This window comes from Drosophila rhopaloa, unplaced genomic scaffold, assembly GCF_018152115.1.
Source record: "Drosophila rhopaloa isolate 14029-0021.01 unplaced genomic scaffold, ASM1815211v1 contig_3, whole genome shotgun sequence".
Lineage (NCBI taxonomy): Eukaryota > Metazoa > Arthropoda > Insecta > Diptera > Drosophilidae > Drosophila > Drosophila rhopaloa.
Genome location: NW_025335123.1, coordinates 25555685 through 25578923, shown reverse-complemented (window position 1 = coordinate 25578923; position 23239 = coordinate 25555685). Strand labels below are relative to the sequence as shown.

At 39.3% G+C, this 23239-nt stretch overlaps 1 protein-coding gene across 1 annotated transcript in view; it reads left to right on the top strand.

Annotated features, from left to right (window-relative positions):
- Positions 1-23239, top strand: part of LOC108041558 — a 77321-nt gene that overhangs the window by 51487 nt on the left and 2595 nt on the right. The window contains 5 exon segments of the mRNA XM_017119490.2: positions 13049-13445; positions 13931-14024; positions 14027-14539; positions 17791-18208; positions 18763-19067. Of these exon segments, the coding sequence (XP_016974979.2) occupies positions 13098-13445; positions 13931-14024; positions 14027-14539; positions 17791-18208; positions 18763-19067 (1678 nt within the window). The 5' untranslated portion in view covers positions 13049-13097.

Sequence of the window (23239 nt, the reverse complement as noted above, 5' to 3'; positions counted from 1 at the left end):
CCCAGTGATCTATTCTGATTCTGAGGTGTGGCTGACTTTGATTTGATTGAGCACAAAACTCACCATTTCCCAGCATGTCCAAACATCTAACTGCACTCAGTGTCCGGTGCGAAACGTCGAGGGTGGACCAGATTTTGGAGTGGTTTTCCGGGGGAGGGGAGGGGGGCACACCCTGGAACACCCCATAATACCCTGACTAGGCATGTTCACATGCCACGCCCCTTGGACGCACAGTGCAAATGCAACAAGCTGGCAAACCAGGACTGCGCCAAAAACTAAGCCAACTGGATCACATTTTTCGACCATAGATAGTGCCAAAAATTACCCACTACTTTTAATTCTTAGTGTAGATTTTTTAAAATATATTTAAAGTGTCCATTCATGACTGTCAAAAGTTTGTTAATTTCGGTGATGGAGTCTAGACAATTTCTTTGCATAGATTATTGACTTTTTATTAATTATTTATTATAAATATAAATCAACGATTCAATGGTTGAGTTTGATAAAGTAATGCACCACAAATTAATATTTAAATCATTTAAAACTATCCCATTACGAATGCAATACACCCTTGAATATGCCTAAAAGCCAGGGTATGAAAAGTGGACCCGAACTGGAGCACATCAATGGGGATTTATAAAAAATGCAAATTCATTAGAGCAGCAGGACGACTGAGTGCTGAGATCTCGAAAGCTGGAAAACTGTTGGATTCGGTTCAGATGGGGCCAGCTGCTGCTCTACTAATTCCAATGGCTTGACAGCGGCAAAAAAAGCGGAGGAGGAATGGGGCTAGGGAACCTCTGAACCACTGAACCCCCGAACCACTGAACCACTGAACCTCAGACCCAGAGGCGTCGTGTCAGCGCCGGGTAAAAGTGCAGTGTCAGGGGCTTTTCGCCCCCTTTCTCCGGCTTTCTCCCATTTGGAAATTAAAAAGAACAGCAGCGGACCAGAAAAAGCCGAAGAAAATGTGCAAGCCGATGTGCACATATTGATGGAGCAGATGGGGTAGTATCTACTAGTGTCTTGGAGAAATTTGGTTAGTCCAAAATCTAGTTGAATGGAAGTGAAATGGGGTAAGCAAATTTATATTTAAACTTTTTATGATGCTGGAAAAAATATTGTCAAAATTATAGGCTCTAGTAAAACAGAAGAAATATGGTGACAAGATAATGTTTGTTAACAATCTATATATATTTTTATTTTTTTAACAATTTTTAAGACATATGTATTTTTTACATATATTGGGAAAAAGAAATGTATTGCTGAAATGTGTATGTTTATATACTTCTAACCTACCTATATTATTGTTATAACAGGATATTTCGATGTCTATAGCACTCAGCACTTAATCCTTCCATCCGTCGTTCGTTTTGCACTATTCGTGCGGATTTTGCATTCCCAATTCTGTGGCATGTTTGCTTCTTTGTTGCAGTGTCCTTCGTGACTTTCTTACCTGTGGTCCCAAAACACATAAATCTCAACTTTGGATGGCAGTTGAAGCGCCTTCTCAAGAATAAACTTTGAATAGCATTGCAAATGAAACTCAAATTCGCTGCATACTTTGCGGCGCCTATTAAACTCAAGATAAACGCCCCGACTCTGAGTTGTGAAAAAAAAAATAAAAAGGATTGGAGGGGGCGTGTTGGGGGGCGTGGCAGACCACTAATAGCAGCGCCTTGTAGCCACCGCAAAGTATGCTTTTCGGTTTAATGAAGCAGCCGCGGACTCAGCAGCAGATTCCCCAAAAACTTGTGGAAAACTCTTTCGCGGCAGTCATAAGTTCAATCAACATCAAATTTAATTAAAACGCTAAAAGCATCCGCCCTAATGTAAAGCGAGAAAAAAGTAGCTAACCAAAGGAAAAGCTCGGAAAAGACATGCACAGAGAAAATATGTATTAACTGTTTCAAATGTTTCCAATTTTCCCAAAACGAAATCTAAGTTTGTTTGTTCTTAGTTTCTTTTAGTGTTTTAAATAAAGATCGATCAAAATTTCCAAACTGTCCAACGATTCTAAGACAATTTACAAACCTTTAAATAGACAACGACATACTATTTTCAAAATTCAAATTCTGTTCAATAAAATCTCTGCAAAACCACCAAATAATAATTTATTTATGTTCTTTTAATTGGCAGGCAAGCTTAAAAAACTTCTCAATTTGAAAACCAAAACTTATGTCTGTATTTTTTTTTTTTTTAAATTCTGATTTGAAATTTTTAATATTGTTTGTTTCTTGTAATCATCAAGCATTATTATATAAATTTCCCAAAACTGAGGAGACACTGTGGAAGCTAATTAAATTTGTATTGGACATGACCAATTTGAGTTAAATTTTTGCTCAGTATTCCGAAAAGAGGGGTTGAAAAGAGCGAACATTAAAACGGAAATAATTGTGGTCTGGCAGGATATGGACAGGTCCAGGGAGGCGGAAGGCTTAGGGGGCGTGGTCAGGATGGGGATAAGGCGGAAGTGGAAAGAGGAGGGGAGGGGGCTCTATTCGGTAGGTGAGCTTCGCAGGGGCAGCGACATTCGCAACACTTTTGGTTTGTAATTAAGTAGCCAAATGGCAGACAGACAGCCAGAGGGAAAAAGAACACAGGGAGAAATGGGGTGATAAAATGGGTGATAAAATGGGTGAAACACAGAGAGTGGGAAGCCAAAGAAAGGATGTTGGCCATCCGCAGCTAATCATAGTTACACAAATGCTTATGGCGGAATTAAGTTGGCCACCAACGATGATTAACAATTGAAATCGATGGTATGAGCCAAAGAGATTTCACAAATTGACCGCAGGGATTTTGAAGTTCAATTTAAAGTACTTTTGCAATTTCATGAAGTGCCTTAAAGTTTAATTTCTATTGAAACAGCAGTACTTTAAAGGCATATTTTAATTGAAAGAAAATGCTCAGCAAGTGCATTAAATTTAAATGAAAGCAACTAGACAGCGGGTTTAAACAATGGAAAACATTTGCGGATCTTAAAGACCTCCAAAGCTTATTCGCAATTTGGGCTGGGCAATTATTTTTTAGGTTTTCCCCTTTCAAATATAAAATTAGGAAAGTAAAACAGAGGCCCAAATACAATTATAAAAACATTTGTCTAACCATTTTTGCACTTTTTTTTTGTTTGGCCCGGTGGCAACTTTAGTGGCATGCTCACTTTCAATTTGCAACACACGTGAGTGCTGTTGCAACAATAGAGAAGGACAAAAACTCAAGAGGGAGCGAGAAAGGTGGGGCGAGGTATGAAGACAATGACGGAAACACAGGCACAGCGCAAATTGTGTAGAAGAAGTAAAAAACATAGTGGAAATGCAGACAGACTCAGTTAGTGGCAAACTTTTGCCGCTTTGCAACACTTGAGCACCAAACACTCGGCGAAAGAGACGGCTATACAGCGTCAGAAAGAGATGGCTGCAAGTGGGTTAGAGAGAGAGAGGGACACACCCACCTGCACATGTGAGTGGGAAACTAATTCAAAAAGTAATTTTTACTTCCGGTATTTACACAGCTGCATTTAGTTTAAAAACAAAAAAACTATATGATGATGAAACTCTTGTAATGTGCTTTGTAAAATCCTACTAGTTTTTTTTTTGGAAATTTTACAGCAGATTTGTGGGAGTTCAGTCAATGAATTTTAAATACTGGTTTTGTTTTCTTCTTTTTTAATTTGTTTCACCGCTTTAGAACGATTTAATACATAACATTAAAATTATACATGAAACAAATCAATAAACAAAGAAGTATACAAATTTAGAATTGGTTTGAAAATTTATCAAATTATTACTATTTATCGGGGTCAATAACATGGAAATAAGTTATGAAACGTTAAAATAATAATTTATGTTTTATTAATTATAGAGGTATAGGTACTACAAGTTACTGGCAGTTTTTAAGAGTAAATTCTAGTAAGTGAAATAAAACATTGAAATTTGGAATGGATGCAGTTTTATCTTTTACCCAACTGAAGGTAATTACCTGTTCATGCCCACATTGCCCCCTTCAGCAGTTGCCTGTTAAACAGAATTCCTCGATTTCCAGTTGAAAATAAACACAATGTTCTGCAGGTTTACTTTCTCTACAAAGCCAAATCGGAGTAAATAATAATAAACTAGCCCCATGGCAACCCTTCGCCCCTTCCAGTAAATCAGGCTCTACCTTATACAATTTTTCCGCCCACCACTGCCCCTTTTCCCACCCACTTTTCACCCCTTCTCCACCCACTTTGCCACCACTCTGCCCCCGAGCAACCGCAACATCGACAGCTGCAACAACAATTGCTTATTTAGTGCTGGCAATCTGTGTTCGATGTGTTTCGATTGTTGTGGCTAAAGGCCGCAGGTGGAAATTGGGTGGAAAAGTGGGCGGAGAAAGGGGGTGGGGGAAACAACAAAAGTCCCGAAACTCAACAACGGAAGCTTCAGGTTCAGTGGTCCTTTTTTGCCAAAGCAATTAATTTGCTAAAACTATTTGCGATTTGCACGTAAGCCAATTTAAAATCAAAATCGAAGTAAATGCCAAAAACAAATGATGAATGGAGTGCCTGCGGTCTTGCCTGCATGACACTCGACAAAAAAAGTGCACTTAGTAATGGAGTTTTTAATAATATTTAATTGAAGTGCAAACCAATTCAATTTTTGGACAATACCTTAACATTTTTAAAGTAATTGTCCTATTTATAAATATGGGTTTTAATATATTTTAGTTCTTTAATACATATATTCCCATTTCTAAAAAAGTAAACTACTAAATTCAGCAGCAGTTTATGTGGAAACTTTTCATAGTGCAATGTCATACACTCACAATGAATAGCTTAAAAAGTAAACACCATAAATCCAATGAGAGGCCAAAATTCGCAATTCATAAGCGAATATACATCATAAATATCAATGAGAGCCATCAAGATTTGCCATAATACCCGAAACATTTCGGGGCATTAAATAATTCACCGATAAACACCGATACTCCAGCCAAGGCTAATAACAAGATCTAATGCCAAGGCAAACGCTACGAAATGGCAAGTATATAGAGCACATAAAACCGACAATGCGGCCATAAAAGCCAAAGGAAAAGACAGGCACACACACACACACATAAGCCAGTCATCTTAATCTCCAGGAAGAAACTCGTTGACACCCGTTTTCATCCCCCAAAGAAAAAACCCACTGGAAAAACCCATTCCCCGGAAAACCCCACCCACACGCTTCCGTCCACAGCCGTGTACAATGTTTGAAATTAATTTTATTCACACAAAAATTCTCGCGCGCATACAATTTCATTAAGCAAATATTTTCGTCGCCCGCCGGCGCTACCTCTTCTGCCACGCCCACTAAGGCCACGCCCCGCCCCCGCCCATATATCCCCCTTTTCCAACCTTGAGGGCAACAACAAAGCACAATACAGCAAAACAAACGCAAAATCAGAAAGCGTAGGAAGTATTTTGGTGAGCAGCCCTGGGATACATTTAACAATATAGGAATATTTTTGTTAATTCCTTTATCCCTTTAGCATAACCGTATTTTAATCTAGTGCAGCCGTCATGAACTTAGCCATAAATTCGCTAATAGATTATCCAACGAACTCTTCCCAACTTTGCAAAATTAAAGCCGATTTCAATGTAGCATACCTCTAAAGAATTGTGGTTGTATTCTCTAAAAATCTGCATTTAAAATTTTCAGTCGATTTTTTGACCCATTTTCATGTTAGTTATTTTGAAGTTTCCGATGAGTTGCCCAAAAGTGACCCACAATTGGACTTCTAGATTCCATAACTTTACCAAATATAATCCGATTTCAAAGTGGCATACCTCTAAAGACTTGTGGTTGGATTCTCTAAAATTCTGCATTCAAAATTTTCATTTTAACTTTGATCGAATTTTGGACCCATTTTCATGTTGATTATTTCTAAGTTTCCGATGAGTTGCCCAAAGTGACCCACAATTGGACTTCTAGATTCCATAACTTTTCCAAATATAATCCGATTTCAAAGTGGCATATCTCTAAAGACTTCTGGTTGGATTCTCTAAAAATCTGCATTCAAAATTTTCATTTTAACGTTGATCGAATTTTGGACCCATTTTCATGTTGATTATTTCTAAGTTTCCGATGAGTTGCCCAAAGTGACCCACAATTGGACTTCTAGATTCCATAACTTTTCCAAATATAATCCGATTTCAAAGTGGCATATCTCTAAAGACTTCTGGTTGGATTCTCTAAAAATCTGCATTCAAAATTTTCATTTTAACGTTGATCGAATTTTGGACCCATTTTCATGTTGATTATTTCTAAGTTTCCGATGAGCTGCCCAAAGGTGACCCACAATTGGACTTCTAGATTCCATAACTTTTCCAAATATAATCCGATTTCAAAGTGGCATATCTCTAAAGACTTCTGGTTGGATTCTCTAAAAATCTGCATTCAAAATTTTCATTTTAACGTTGATCGAATTTTGGATCCATTTTCATGTTGATTATTTCTAAGTTTCCGATGAGTTGCCCAAAGGTGACCCACAATTGGACTTCTAAATTCCATAACTTTTCCAAATATAATCCGATTTCAAAGTGGCATATCTCTAAAGACTTCTGGTTGGATTCTCTAAAAATCTGCATTCAAAATTTTCATTTTAACGTTGATCGAATTTTGGACCCATTTTCATGTTACTTATTTCTAAGTTTCTGATGAGTTGTAAAACGGTGAGCCAAACATGGACTTCCACAACTTGCAAAAAGGTCACAATTGGTTTGTTTGTTTCCTTTCAACGTCAGTTTGTTTATTTTTTTAATTTTATTAAATTAATTTTGTTTTAAAAATGTTTAGTAAAAAACTTTACTTGGCCCAAGAATATTTAATAAGGTTATCTTGCAGGAGAAAACTATATTTTTAAGGATAGCAAAAACGATGGTTTCTTAGCCTGAACTTTTCTTATTACTTTTTTCTTTCCCTTGCTTTTTTTTCTTTTTCGTTGAGTTAACGACGCGCAGCATCTATACGATTTTAATGCCGCGAGTGGTCCACGAGAAACCGAATTCCTGCCCTCGAGCCACCCACCACCACCTCATAAAACGGGGCATATAACAAATGATAGTCCCGGCCCCGCCCATCGGCCCCCACCGCCCACAAAAAAAAAAAAAAAAAACTGAAACAAAAAGACAGCACAATTAATGCATTAAAAAGAGCAGTGAGGATGAGGAGGCAATAGCGAAACATTTGTAAGGCCAATAAAAATGCCATTTAATGACGCCTGCAAATTTTCGAGCCTCAAATAATCAGCATAAAAATGAGCAAAAATGCTGAATATAAAATTAATTGAAATATCCCGCAGAGAGGAAGCAAAGAAGCATTAAATATATAACATTCCCGAAGTCAAATGCCAGGGATTTTCAACCAGCGATTGACAGGCGAATAGTGATTGCCATGGCGATTAAAATGCGAAACGGTTCAAACCGATAATGAGCCAATGTAAATGTTGCTCAACGGATTAAAGGGCGAATCCCTTAAAATGAATTATAGCCTAAAGGACATCACGATTGGTTTAAACACATTTGAAATAAAGTTTAAAAATCCCAAGTATTTTAATAGATTTGGTAAAATTGAAATACCGAATTGCTTATTGATAAAATAATATGATAATTTACAAGACCATTTAAAAGGGGATCGACATGGGGCTTGAAATCTGAAAATTTACAAAATAATAATAAATATATTGAAACAAATATTAAAAAAAATACAAATTTTTCAAACAAAAATTACCTAATTTTTCAAACAGAACCAAAATTTTACTCGCAATACTTTACAAATTGTTTATTTATTCTTAAGTTTATCCAACGCAATGTTGGATTCTAGGGTTCATGGAAAAAAAGCACTCAGGACGACAAACCAATTAAGTCAAAGGACACAAAAGAAGAAGTGGAAGGGGTATGAAGTAAGAAAGATGAAGCGAGAGGAGGAGAATGGGGTATGAGGGTGAGGACTTTCGGGCGAATCAGTTTCACCATTCGGTCCAAGATGCTGCTCCGCCCAGCTTATTGGCTCAGTCGGGGAAGTGCGCCGTATTTCCAGCAGATCCCCCATTTCTTTTACTCCCTGCCGTCCACTCTATCCATCCATCCATCTCAATTTACTGCGTGAGACTTTTGTCAACGCACGGCGAGAAAATGAATGCCAGAAATTTCAGGGCCCAACCGGAAAAAAAAGGAATGACAGTGGAAAATGGAGAAAGCGGGTGTGGAGAAATGGGAGTGGGCAACTGGCAACATACCTTAGGCGGACACTGTAACAGACCTTAGATTTGTCCACCACAATAAATATTCAGACGATAAGAAGGAATATACATGGTTCTTTAAGCAAAAGTTTAAGTTTAAGTTTACAAAAATGAAATCAATTTCTAGAACGTATACTTGATATTTAGGAATGTTTTTATGATTTAAAGAGCTTTCAATCTGTATATTTAAAATAAAAAAATATAATAATATATTTTTAGGAAAACGTATACTTGATTTTAAGGTCGTATACTTAATTATAAAGTCGTATACTTAATTTTTTTTATCTACTATTAAAGCTACTTATATCTAGTAATTAATTAAAAAACTTCATTTTGTATACCAAAATATAATAATATATTTTTAGGAAAACGTATACTTGATTTTAAGGTCGTGTACTTGATTATAAAGTCGTATACTTAATTTTTTTTTATATTTACTATTAAAGCTACTTATATCTAGTAATTGATTACCAAACTTAATTTCGTATACCAAAGAACGTATTCCTGCTGCTAGATGATTTTCTAAGTGTAGCAAAAGCAGAGAGCGACTGAAACGGAACACGGTGAAAAAAAGTGTAGCCCAAAAAAGCAATTTATGCGGGTCTTTGCCGCTTTCTCCCACTTTCTCCCCCACTATCCTGTTGATAGCTGAGGCCACAGTGTGCGTTAGTGTGTGTAAATGTCAGTGTAAGTGTGTAAGAGTGTGTGTGTGTGTGTGTGTGTGGGCAAACATAAACAACAGTTACGCTCGAACAACGGGCAAAGTTGCATTTCCGCTGTAACCGTTTTCCGCACCGGAAATGCGTTCGACGCGTGTTTGAAATATTGGGCCCGAAAGTCTCTCCCCTCGATTTCCCCCGGGCTTTTCCCTCCTGGTTTTCCCCCTCCCTCTTTGTGGTCAACTTCCCTGGCCAGTGATTTTGCTGCCCAGTTCTTTGGAAAAGCTCTTTTCTCGCCAAACGAGTTTTCATCTCATTTGAGCGAGCATTTAATGTTCAGCCTTCGCGGCCTGGGAGAACTGCACCAGGAAATGATTCTTAATCCCCTCGATTTTCCACCCAAAATCCTTCTACGATCACGTGGAAATTGTGGGGGAGGGGGATTTTCCGCAAAACGGTTTTGTTGCTGCATCGCAAATCATGCGTAATGGAATTGAAGTCGCAAAAATGTTGCCCGCTGTTTGCGACGGATTAAATTCGATACAAGCCATACGCGGAAAATAAAAGTGATTAAATAGTTCACCTTAAAATCTTATTTTGGTAATAACGAAAGCAAACATTTTTATGGCCTTATCTTAGTCTAGTTATTTTTTAAATAATGTTTCTTTTTTGGATACCTTTTTAATGATTTCAGGTAACTAGGGTTTGATAATAATTATAATTGTCGAAAGCAAATCGTTTATTTAATGATTTAAAACACATAGAGATGAATTATAATTTAGTGGGAACAGTTTTGAAAATTAGTATTACTGATTTCAGATCACTGATATTTGTATATCTTAAAAATAAATATAAATAAAGCAACAACAAAACACTTCGTTTCTCCTCACCTATTTTTCGATAAGCAAAACAATTTCTAAGCAAGTTTCATGAATTCCCAATCGATTTACCTTGATTGCCACACAACTCTCGTATTTTCCGCATTTTTTCATCTTGGCCAATGGTGATTTGATTCATGCTCCTTGTGTTTTCCTATGCTGTAGTTTCGCCTCGGCCGAGATTCGCCTGTCCAAAGAAAAGGTGTCCAAAAGGGCCACGCCCCATTTCGCACCTGAATAACGCCTCCCCTTGCCACGCCCACTGGCACGCCTGCATACGAAATGCGCAACACATTGGCTGCACTTGAACTGAATTCACAGCGCATCTTGTTGTTTTTCCGCCTTTTGTTTTCCCGGCTCCTTTTAAGCCACTTGACGGCCTTTTGACCGCCTTCCGTTTGGAGGGAAAATTGCGGGATAACAAAAACAAGTCAGCGCCTTCAAATATGCAGCACACACTTGTGTCCTTGTGTCCTTGTGTCCTTGGAAGCGTCCTTAATTGCAGCACCTTCGTCCAAATTTGGTTTCTACGTTTCCAAAGATAGAGAAAATAATACCTGTACTAAGTTACTACTTTTGCATATTGCTAAATGGACAAATGGTCAACATTTATAAACAGTTTAATAGAGGTTAAATAAAATACTTGGCAATTCTCAAAAAAAGGAATATATATTTTAAATATCGTATGTTAAATAATAGCCCATGGAAGTATTTACAATCACGACATAAAAACCAATCGATTTGCATTAAATATATTAAAAGCAATTAGGATTAATGTCTTAATTACCATTTCAAAATTTTTAAAATATGACCATCGAATTTACACCTCTAAGGCAATTACCCTGCCTAACAACTTTTTTTAACGCTTTTCTTACCTTTGAGCGAAGGCTAACGAAAGGCTCCAGTTTTTCACCTTAATTGTGGGGCCCTCGGCGAATCGAAATGAAAACTAAACAAATTCTACGCCTCCCTACATTTCAATCAAAGCGAACTTCAATCGACGATGACAGAGTTCGATGATTGGGGCCTAAGCCGCTTAGGCTTTTCCCATGGAAACACCCATTGAACCACCCATTGAAGCACCCATTGAACCACCCAGCTGAAGCAGTCGGTTGAACCACCCAATTGAACCACCCAATTGAACCACCCACTTGAACCAAAACAGACACAAACCACCCACAATCGCACCATCAGTTTTTGGCATTTTGGCAAAAGCGATTAATTTCGAGTAATTGCAACTTAATGAAAAGCATTGAATTGTGCAAATTAATGGGAATGTCTTCAGCATTCTGATTTCCAGACATCCATGTGTGTTTTAGTGCCTGTTAATTAATGCTTTGATGAACCGCACTCAACTGCTCGGCTGTTTTCCACCTGCAGAAGGTCCAAAGTCCCGGGGATTTCGTATTCCAAACCGATTTTCATCTGCGGCAATTGCGGATTTTGGCCCGGAATTGTAAGCGATTGCCTTTCGCCGTTGAGGCGGAATGCCAAATCGGTTTATCGTATCTATTTGCCTATTTTAGCAGAAAATTATGTTAAGGAATACGAAATGCTGGGCTGAATGGCTTAAGGTTTGCAGCATATGTACACAGGTAGTCTAAAATAAATTGCATTTTTTCTTCATATACAATGCACTCATGGCAGTAGTAGTGTTGGCATCGCCGTCCAGGCCAAAATGGCCCAGACTCTTGGCATGATCAATTTTATCACATGAATGGCATGGAATGCTCTGCCAGATGGCAGATAACTTTTTTGCAGTTTTTTTTGGCGAACAGAAAGCCATTTTCACGCTTAATCAGACCACTGTGCAAATATATCGGACAAAAGTCTTAAAGAGAGAGCCGAGAAGAGCGACAGAGCGACAGAGCGCCAGCGTAACACCTATTAATTTCGATATATATCACGTCAAAATGAGATAGATAGAGAACTAAAGAGATGGACAGAGAACGAGGGAAAGAAAGAGTCAGAGAAAGTAATAGATCGGAAGCATAACAACGTTGAAGTTGAATCGTTCTCTTAGCTCCTCTAAGAGAGTTTCAGAGCGCTTAAGATAAAGCATTACCTTAAGAGAAACAAAAAAACAAACTAATCACAAGGCACTCGCGAAGCGAACAGGATGTTCTTAAGGACACATAAATGCGTTGCATTATTTAAAGAAGGAAAATTCGGAGCACAATTTAAAAACACGACCGTTCACTCTGATGGGCGAAAAGAGCCTAAATGCGAACAGGTTTATAATGCAATGACCTTAAGTTGGATAATGTTTGTATACGTTAATTTAAGACCACTGTAATGTTTAAATGCACGAATTTCAAAGTGACTGATTTCATAACACAATACGAATACTTAGATTTCAGACGAGGTAGGTATGGAACCGGTGGTATCCTCCTTGTCGCCTATCTTCGATCCCATGGTCCTCTATTTATGATCCTTATACGACAATCTAAGTGAACCGAATGTATAACACTTATACGATACTTTGAGGGGAGGAAAACGATTTATTTTACGTTTAACGTGGTTACAGAATATTGTTAAATCGTGCAAAGTATAGTAATTATAGATCGAATAAAATTCAAACGAGATAAAAAAAATAATTTGATTGTTTAAACGTAGAGTATTGAGAAGTCAGGATAAAATTCAGGCAAGAAAGTCGAAAAAAAAATGTTAATTCTCTTTTGTTTCTTTTTTGTTTACATTGCGTTCGTATAAATGACTTTTCCCACTGCATTTAATTTTGGGGAACTTAAAATAGAATAATAAAGGGGACTATAGGGGCATTACTGGCTTAAATATAGGGTTAATATAGAACCAAGCAAGCTGCTAAATTGAATTTATATAGAATTTTATATGGAACCCGACTGGGTAATGGTATTGTAACCACTTTTTGAAAACATTCCTCAGTATTAACTTACAACGGTGCCTAAAAGTATGCTGTGAAAAAGAACGACATCATTCGAAATTAATCAAACGGACTTTAATCTTTAAAACACGCAGTGGCATAATTTGAAACACCTTTACTGTGGCTTCCCCATAAGAAAATTTTCACTAAAAACAATTAAAAATGCATACACTTATAACTTAAAGGTTATAAGACATTTAGATTTAACAAAAAGTGGTATTTAAATAATCCTCTTGACTGTTAGACAGCTCCCTCGTCAACTTCATGGATAATTAACATAATATAAGGGACATTTTTCAACCTTTAAATATACCTTAACATCTCCTGCTTTTTTTCGTTATCCACAGTTTGATTGATTGATTGCGGAGCAAGGACAAAACAGCGACCAAATGCAAGATGAACCCGGATCAACCGATGCCAATGCAAACTGGGGCGCCCCCGCCGCCGCCGCCCTCGCAGCTGACCGCTGCCCCGCCCACCGGCTCGATGGCCACGCCCACAGCGCCGCCACATTACGGAGGCGGGATCGGGATACCGCTACCGCCCACCTCGTCCGCCGGCGGAACCGCCGGCAACTACGTGTCCATCGGCATCCTGCCCAGCATGTCGCCCGCCCAGCTGCCCCCGCTCCTCCTGCCCGCCCCGCCCCCCGCGACGACGACCTTCAAGACCACGCCCCTGCTGCCCATGCCCACGCTCGAGGACATTGAGGTGGCCAACCAGACGGGCGGCCAAAGTGGCCAGGTGGGTTTTCCTTGGGGAATACTAATATATGATAATTTAATGGCATTTTTTTAATTATTAAAAGTTGAAAATCCATTTAATTTGAGAACTAGAACTCCAAGAAAAACCACTAAAATCATATGAGACATATTTCATTCAGTTAGAAAACATACCAAATAATAATTAATATAAATATGCCTCTTCTTGCTTTAAAATTTCCACTGTTATATATTAATTATTTTTACTGTAAATAAAACCATTAAATTTAAAAATTAAGATAAATTCAGGGTGGTCTGTTGGGTTGAAATACAAAGAGCATAAATAATAATTTATCGGTTAGCAAACATATTGCATTTTCCTCGATTTTTTCTCTTCATATTATATAATTGATTATTATTTCTGGTTAATTATTATTAATTAAAGCCATTAGTTTTATACATAGGAATGAAAAACCAATTAATGTATTATATTATTATAATAAATTAATTATAATTATATATTTTTAGGTGGTCGTTTCATTGGCCCAAACTTCGATGGCGCCGCCGGGTATTTTGAAGTACCCCACGTCGAGTTATGTGAGCGATATGATGGCCCCGCCGCCCCCCTGCCGCTGTCCCTGCCCCTCCCCCTGCCCCTGCCCCTCACCACGATTGTCAGTACCGCCGGCAGCAACAGCAGCAGCAACAGCAATTGCGGCACGCTCAAGAGCAATGCGAAGCTTTTGCCGCTCCAACTGATGGCCACGCCCCCCAGCCGCAAGGAGGCACTGACGCCCGCCCACCCACAGACGGTCTCGATTCAAGCCCAGGCACAGGTGCAACACCAACTACAGCAGCAACACCAGCAGCAGCAACAGCAACAGCAGCAGCAGCAACAACAGCAGCAACAGCAGCAGCAACGGCAACGAAAGCGGCAAGGATTTTGCTCCTGTTTCGGTTCGGGGGGCGGCCGAGGGGGCGGGGGGGAGTGTCCCGGGGAGACCGGAAAGACGCCACCCGGATACGGAAGCAAGGACAGCAAGAAGAAGAGTCGCAAGGCCACCTCGCAAACGGTGTGGTCCGCCCTCCTCACGAACCTCGGCATCTGCATGCTGCTGCTCGCCTACACTCTGCTCGGTAAGTAAATCCAAATTAAGTTAGCATAATTAATTCAATAAATTAACGAAACGAAACGAAAAGCAACGCGACGCAATTTAATTCAAATAGTTACGCTTTGACGAGAATTTAATTTCATTTATTTTTCAATTTAAAATTGGAAGCGGTATAAGGCAACTGACAAATAAATAAATAATGAGAAATAAATAAAATAAAATAAATAATTATTAGCCATGTCCCTGATTTTTATTTATTTGGTATTTAATTTCTAAAACAATTTGATCTTAGTAAATATACCAAAAGGATGCTACTTTATGACCTTTAATAATCAAGACTAGATGTTAAAAGCATTGTATCTAAGGGTTTCTTTCAATGACAGCCCCTTATTGCAATTAAACCTCCCACGAACTACAAATGTAACTCTATTTAAGTGGCTTTAAAGGAAATAAATGCCCGTGCCTCCAGCTAAATAGCCGCATCGACGGACTGTGCGTGACAGGCACTCACATATCATTTGTATCCGCTGTCTGTTGTTGCCACTTCATTGTTGCGGCCGTCCTAATTAACGCGGCATCTTATTTCGACCATGCGTTCATCTCATTGCCTCTTTTTGTTGCGCGTGTGTCAGATACAGATACATTTACAGATACAGATACAGAAACGTTTGCGGATACCTTAACACTACACCGAACAAAAATGGTTTTGTTTTAATGATCCTTATCAGTGCTTAACACTTTGTAACAATTATAGAAAACAAGTTCAAACTTTATAGCTATTTAAAGTCTTTTTTAAACGCATGGCACAAAAATTTATAAGCAGTGTAACTATCTTTTTGACATGCCAATATCGATTTCGAGCCCTAGTTTTTAACTGTGTAGTGGCTACTGTTACTGTTTTCGGGACAAGGAAGAAACATGGATGCTTAATGTATCTTGTCACAGAGTTCGACGTTTAAATTAACCAAGAACAGGAACTGGGTGGAAAGCCGCACAACAACGTGATAAATTTAATTAATCATTTGCCGCCATCATCCCCGCCCCCTCTTCGCCCCCCTTGATGCCAAAAACAAACGTCAACATAGCGGCCAAAACTTATGTTTTCCTTTCTGTACAGTGATCACAATTTGAACCTTTTGATTATAAATTGTAAATTTTTATTTATTTTTAACAATAAACGTTTAAATGTATTTAAACTTCTCTTTATTATTAGAATAATAATGCAAATGGATATTAAAGTGGCAAAAAACAGACATTTTTTATATATTGATCCAAAATTATTAACAATTAATTTTTATATTCTGCATTAAATTAAAAATGAATTGCGGACGGATTTTGTTTTTTTTTATTAATTGTAAATAATTGTATATGAATGGTATCAAATTGTTTAAACATGTACTATATTAAACAGTTTGCTAGGGAAAAATATGCCATTCTTTTAGGCGAGTATTAGAAAAGCAAAAGATTTCCGTAACCGGAAATCCATCTCCGTGCCTATCTTCTTTTCGCTGCCTATTTCTCTACCTCTTTCTCCAAGTCTCCCTCTTTTTCTCCGATTCTCTGACGGTGACGGCTGCTTTGACAAGCGATGGTTAGAGACACAACAGCAACATCACAGCAGCAACATCACAGCAGCAACATCACAGCAGCAACATCAGCACAACAGCAACATGGAAAAGCACAACACATATGTGTGGAAAATACTTTAAACAAATCGGAAAAATTCGCACTTGTGCGTTTGTGTGTGTGTGTGTGAGCGACAGCTGGGCGAAAAAGTTGTCCCTTGTTAGGAGGAAATCATCAAAATGACACAAACAATTATTTAACTTTCGCTAGGCCGTGCGTGAAACCCGGTGACGTCACACGACACACACACACACACACACACATGACAGATGAATTTTCTCGACTTTTCCCCAACCCATTTACAGAGTTTTCATGCTCCAGCGAAAGTTACAAGTTGGACAAATAGGTCTGTTTAAAGTAAAGCGTGTGTGTGGGAAAGACTTTTAATAGATCTAAAAATATTTGGAAATAGCTTAAATAGTTACTGAGTTATTCCTGAGTTAGGATAACTAAAATCTTATAAACAATAACATTAACAAAGTTAAAACTATTAAAAATTCTTAGACGAAAACATTTCCCGCTCCATAAATCTCAGGTAAAAAGAAAAACTTATGTCAGGGCTTCAGCTTTGTGTCCAGCCTGTCATCTTGGACTTTCCCGATCCGATTTTCCATCATCCGTGCATTATATTTAACTTTGACATGTGGTGGCTTTTGGCAAGGACATCAACTCATCATTTCATACACATTCAACATCATTCTCAGCCTGCCAAGGGCAAAAAATAAAAGTAAACTTTGTCGAAGGCAGGCGAAAACTTTCCAAAAACTTGACAAAATGTGTCACATGTGAGCATTAACATTAAATGAGTGACAGGAATCAACACGGATGGGCCTAAAGGAACAAGGACCATGGGAGTTTTATCGATTGGGGCCGAGAAATAAGACGAAGGGATGAACTTGAGCAAGGCCGTTGTCCTTTTTTAAAGTGCTTTACAAATCCCAGGAGTTTAGAAAAGAGCAAATTATCAAAAAGCTTTTTAATGCCAATGATGTTAATGTTATTAATGATGTATTTTTTGTTAATGACAGTCTTTTGTTTTTATTTTATCAGTTCCCTTTAAAACACTGACTTGCTTCCATTGATTGCTGGTACATTTTCCTTTAAAGTCCCCACCATTTAGTCTGAGCATAGAAGTGAATCCTGCCCTTCAACAGTGTGGCAAAAACAGGAAGCCCTTAAGCTGCCTTATAGCGATTGCAACACCTCCAAGATGCTTTATGACCTGGCACCTATCTCCTTCCTTCCTCGGCATCCTTTTTGCCACATAGGAAACAAATGAGTTACCGCTGGGTTCATATTTTGCTGGAGATTTGAGATGCGGAGGCATGGATACTTTGCCACATGATGCACAGAGAAAGAAGAACAGTATACGTTTGATTTGATTCCATCTAGACACCTTACGTTTACAAAATTTTAAACATTCAAACATTTTGTATTTTATTTTGGAAATTAAGTAAATTAATTTGTATAAATTATTTGATATTGGGACGTTTTGCTAACGTTTTTCGTTTTAAAACTGGGGCAATGGAAGACTATCTTAGGTTTTAGGAAAAATGTATATGTTATTAATTTCTTAAGTGCCAATTGTACAACAATTTCTCCCAGTGATGCTTTGCTGATGTTTGGCCTTTGTTCGTCGACTCCTTGCAGGCTCCTTCATCTTCCTGACCATCGAGAACGAGGACTCGGCCCTGCTGCATCAGCAGCACACTCTGGCCAGCACCAAGCGCCACATGGCTGGCCTGGGCATCGGCCTCGGGATCGGGAACAGTATCTACCAGCAGAGGACACCGCAGCAGCAGCAGCAGCAAGGACATCAAGCGGCACAGGGACGTCCGGCGGACAATGACACGGTGGCCGCCGCCGCCGCCGTCGCCGCCCAAGGAATGCCGTCAGGAAATCCCGGCGACTTCGTTTACGGCGTGGACGATGCGGCGGACTTGGAGGCGGGCGGCATGCCGCAGTTCGCCCTCTCGCCGGACACCTACGATGTGCGGCAGCGGACCATCGAGAATATCTGGGACATCACCGTCTCGCTCAACATTCTCTACAAGGAGAACTGGACAAAGTGAGTGTGAAGTCGAAGCAACTCTTAAATTACAATTTTCAAGATATACAATTCGTAGCATACAATTTATAAATAAGTCCTTTAAAAGACATGTCAATTATTAAAATTAAAATTTGTATATTCTTTACTTAATATATATTTTTATAAATATAATTTTTGATTTAAAATTTGTATTTATTTAATTTAATTTAATATTCCCCTTCTTCACGGTGCGTATACTTGATATAGGCAGCAAATTTGTATATATTTTACTTACTAGTATAATTTTAGATTTAAAATTATTTTTATTTAATTTAATTTAATAAGCCCCTTCTTCACGGTGCGTATACTTGATATAGGCAACCAGGACGTATACTTGATTTCATATTGATTTCCTTAAGCATTATAATTCTGATATTAGAAAAATGGTTATTAAAGAGATAAACAAGTATATTACAAGAAAACTTTATGTTAGTAACCAAGGCGTATACTTAATTTTACATATTGATTTGATATTGATTTCTTCCTCTCTCTTTCTCTCCCTTTCTCGCTCTGTCTCCGCCTCTCTCTTACAGATTAGCCGCACTTGAAATAGCCAAGTTTCAAGACCAATTAATCAAGAGACTGAACGAGGATGTTATGCTGCAATTATCGCACGACGATGTGGCCAACGCCCCCTCCTCCTCCTCGTCCTCGTCCTCGGGCGCCCCTGGTGTTCCGGGGGGCAACAATCCGGCCACGGAAGCCGTGCTCCTCCACACACACTATCACCATCACCGTGCCGGGGGCGTTGGGGGCGTGGCAGTGGGCGGGGGACCGCCGCATGAGTGGAATTTTGCCAAAGCGTTTTTGTATTCGCTGACCGTTTTGACCACAATTGGTAAGTGCCAGTGGCCTTCTGCCTTTTCAGACACAAAAAGGGGGGTTCTTTCGGTTACCCCCCCTCCTCCCCATAAAAGAGGGGGGATAGAAACAATGACCCGCCCCCCAACCGCTTGCCCTTTTACGCCCTTGCTGCCTGTGGGCCATAAATTTGATGTTCCAGCAACGGAAATTTGTTTTACTTGAATGGCAAGTGCGCTCTTGTTTGCAGGATACCAAAGGCAATGGCAGCTGAAAGCGGCGCTAATACACTAAGAAAAACAACTAGGTTTTAGAGTAAAGATTTCACTTTGGAAAACTAAAATGTAAACTACATGTGTTTATTCTTTTGCAAATTATGCGTGCTTAGCCTATTTCACAAGAGTGGAACTTAAACCGATCGTACGTGCGAGACCGAGATAGACATAGTGTTCGGTTGACAGTAGGTTTCGCACAAGATTAAAAGAGACATATATAGGATACAATAATTGTGGAACTTATCTTAAAGTATGTATGTACAATAGGATCCTTAGTACTTAAGTGTAGGTGTATTTGTACATTTGTGTATGACTGCTTGCTACATTTACAAATCATTTTTATTTTGTCCAAATCTCTTAGCCCAAGAACTTCAGTGCCAAATCCTGTTCGTAAACTGAAAGAGTGTGTATTTTTCAAAGTGTATAAAAATGGGGAAAGGGGTTGGCGTTGGGCTGTGGCTATGGGCATGACCCGTACACCTTTTGACACCATCGCACGAGTGCATTTGGGGCCGAACCAACTGCTGTTGTTGATGGCAACTAAAGAGAATGGCGGAGTGGTCAGAAACGGGGGGTTCAAAAGGGCCGAAAACGGTGTGTGCCAGTGGTGGCTGAAAGGGGGTTCCAGTGGCCAAGGGGTGGAGAGGGGGGTTACTTGATGATGATGCGATCCCATGGTCACATCCATGATGCAGGTTGCATAACGAAGCCAGAGTAATTCGTGCCATAAGAACTGCAGTGGTAATTGATTGATGTGCGTACTGGTCGAGGGCTCAAAGTGTTATCGTTTGCAGACGACGACGATTATTTATTGAAAGGATTACTAGTGTCTGTCGAAAAAAACACAGAAGGCGAGTTCAAAGGATTACCATCCTTTAAATCCAAATTGCCCCTCAACTTTTAAAAGTTCGATGCATTAAGCTCCCATTAAACCATTTTTAATAATTAATCTAATTCATTTGAATCTTTGGACACATTAAATTTGTTAGAACGCTGAATCTTAAATATAATTATTATTACTATTTAAAATGTTATTCCGATCGCCTTTTTTTATGGAAATTTGTAGTCTGACTTTTCTTAAATTCAAATCAATGCACAAGATTGTCCAACCAAGCCCAACTTTCAATCGTTGTGTATTCAAATCGCCTGTGATATAGATTTCCAGCTCAGTCCTTTCAATTACCGAAACTAATTCGATAAGACTTCGATTGCTGACTCTGTCGAGGATTTCTCAATTGGCATTTGTCAGCAGCAAAGGGTCCTGGCCAATTTTAAATATTGGTTTGTGGAGGGCCAAAAGTTTTAAGCCCCAAACATCCATCTATCTGCAGGGAGGCTTTTCCGCACCTTTTCTCGACTTTCCTTGGCTCTGTGTAGCCAGTTGTCGGCTTTCCCAGGAAAATGCCGTGTGCGTTGGTAATTTTGAAGGCCCCAAAAAAAAAGCAAAAAAAAAAGACAGAAAACCAAGCCGAAAGTCAAATATTGATAGAGCAAAACAACAAACGAAGCTATTTGCTTAGCCCGAATGGCCGAGACATCTAGGGTTTTATAGCACACATATATGTGCAAGTATATATATATGTATGTGCTGGGATACATCGACACGACTTTCCACTTGTGAAAATGCTATAAAATAAAATTTGCAAAAATTTTCTGCTGATCTTGGCAGTTTATGCCAATGCCAAAAGGCCAGAAAGCAAATATAGGGCCAGAAAGGGCCCCGCCCATCATTACTCCCGGCCTTTGCAAATGTGCATAAAAATGGGGCGGAGTGGGGTGGGTTGGGGGTGGTGGGGGGGTTTGTGGGTTTGCAATTGCGTTAGTCAGCAGACTGCCGGGACATTTGTATTAACATGACATCCTGGCACCACCCAAAAAACACCCAGACACCGAAACACCGAAACACCCACGCCTTGTCCTTGCTTATTATTATTATTATTGTTTTTGTGGGTTGTGTGTTTGTTTTTTGGCCAAGAAAAAGAGGGGCAGCAGGTCTTCATTGTTCTTGGTTGGGCAGCCCGAACAATATGATTATGATTATTGGTCCGAAGGACTAAGCCACTCGGAGTACTTGAATGCAGCGCCATGTACCATGCCCCGATACCCTCTAAAGTACTTGGGTTCTCCAAAATATGATGGGCTATTCGAGGGCCTAAAAACGTTACTAGATATCACTACTCTTTTTCTCTGCTAAAAAGATTTCACTTTCAAGTTTAAATTCTTATAGAAAATAACCCATTGCTTTAGTAGAATTTTATAATTAAATTAAATATGTCCGATTCTAAAGACAATGAGCTAAAAACAACACTTTAAACAGAACAAAATAACACTTACTCTAGTTGTTTAGTTTTTTTGAGTCCATTTAAACCCCTTCTTTCTGTGAAAAGTAAAAGAGGCTTTAAAAAGTGAAGAATATCAGGGGATATAAGCTCGTTGAGCACTTTCTAGCCAGCATTATCCACGTTCTCGGCGTGAGCTCTATGATTGTCTTGGGCATAAATGCGAATTTATGGGCAGCCTGCTCCTTCCGCTCCTCGAGATTCCTTCTGCTGTCGCTGGCACAATAAATAGGACCCCGGATCGGGATCGGCCAATCCCCTGGACAGCAATAAGACAAGTAATTTAGTTGCAAAATAATTTTAAATTTCATTTTCCATTTGCACACACACACAAAGAGAGAGAGAGAGAGAGAGAGTCAGAGGAAACTGGGCTCCATTTCCACATTCACTATCATCAATTGCGCATCTTTGGGGCCCTGCGATTCCGTTTTATGCTCCGCCATTCTGTGTTATGTGTGGGCATAACCGAAGGACCATCGATATATAAATGGGCCTCAATGAGGGGTACGAGGATAAACCGAAGTCGGAGGCAGTTTAGGTCTAGTTGTTTATGGCGAGAGTGTGTGTTTAAGCTGGGACCGGGTAATTGTATTTACTTGCCCACTCGCACGCATATTCGATAAATAATTCACTCGCCTATCGGCTTAGTCCCCCATCCCCAATCACACCCATAACCGCTCACAGCGATTTATTTGCATAATCGATAAATACCTATCGAAAACGGAATTGAATGGCGAACATTGTAGGCAAATTGAACTTTGTATGTGAAGTTATCATGGGAACAGGATCAACCTTGTGAGCTGCATTGTAATATGTCCAAATAGGAGTTTTTACTTTTAGTGTTGAACAAATGTTGACGATAACTATTTAATCGCTAAATGGATAGGTTGTCAATAGCTGAAGAAGTAGATGTTTCTTGTGAAATACCTAATTATTCTAAATGCAATAAAATATAAAGGCTCTAGTTTATGAATATTAAAATAAATGGGTATTGAACGTAGCTATAAATTTCAATAATTGTAATATAAATAAGTTACTCGTATGGGTTTTATTGATTGTCCAAAGTAGTTGTCAGTTTTTCTCAGTACACTCATGTGTTTGCGTCTCCGTTTGACTCCTCGATATTGAAATCTTTCAATATCTTTCAATAAAATATGTAGATGCCCTCATCTACTCCCGCCCCTTTGGCATCCTTGAGTTCCCTGATATCCCGGCAAATTGACAGCGCGGCAGCTGAGTTTTACAGCCCCCTCGAGTCGGGTCAATGGCAATATTATTAGCCATTGGTGTGGGGCATGGAGATTGGCCAGGGTGTGGAGGGGGGTTCCCACCCCCTTAGCACAGTGGTGCAAATAAATCAGCAAAATGTTGCCGAAAATCTTGCCCCAGATTGATTTATGCCCGCCACCCACTTCTCACACACAATGACGGCCCACTGTGCGGTGATGGGGACCAGAAGGATGTATCAGTGGTGTGGGGGGAGGGGGTTGTATATCCGAAGGATGCTGAGCTGTCGTCTACTTTGTGACACATTGACATTTTGGCTATGTGCAGAAGGAGGGGGGATTTCATTTAAATTTGCTGTCAACGCAATT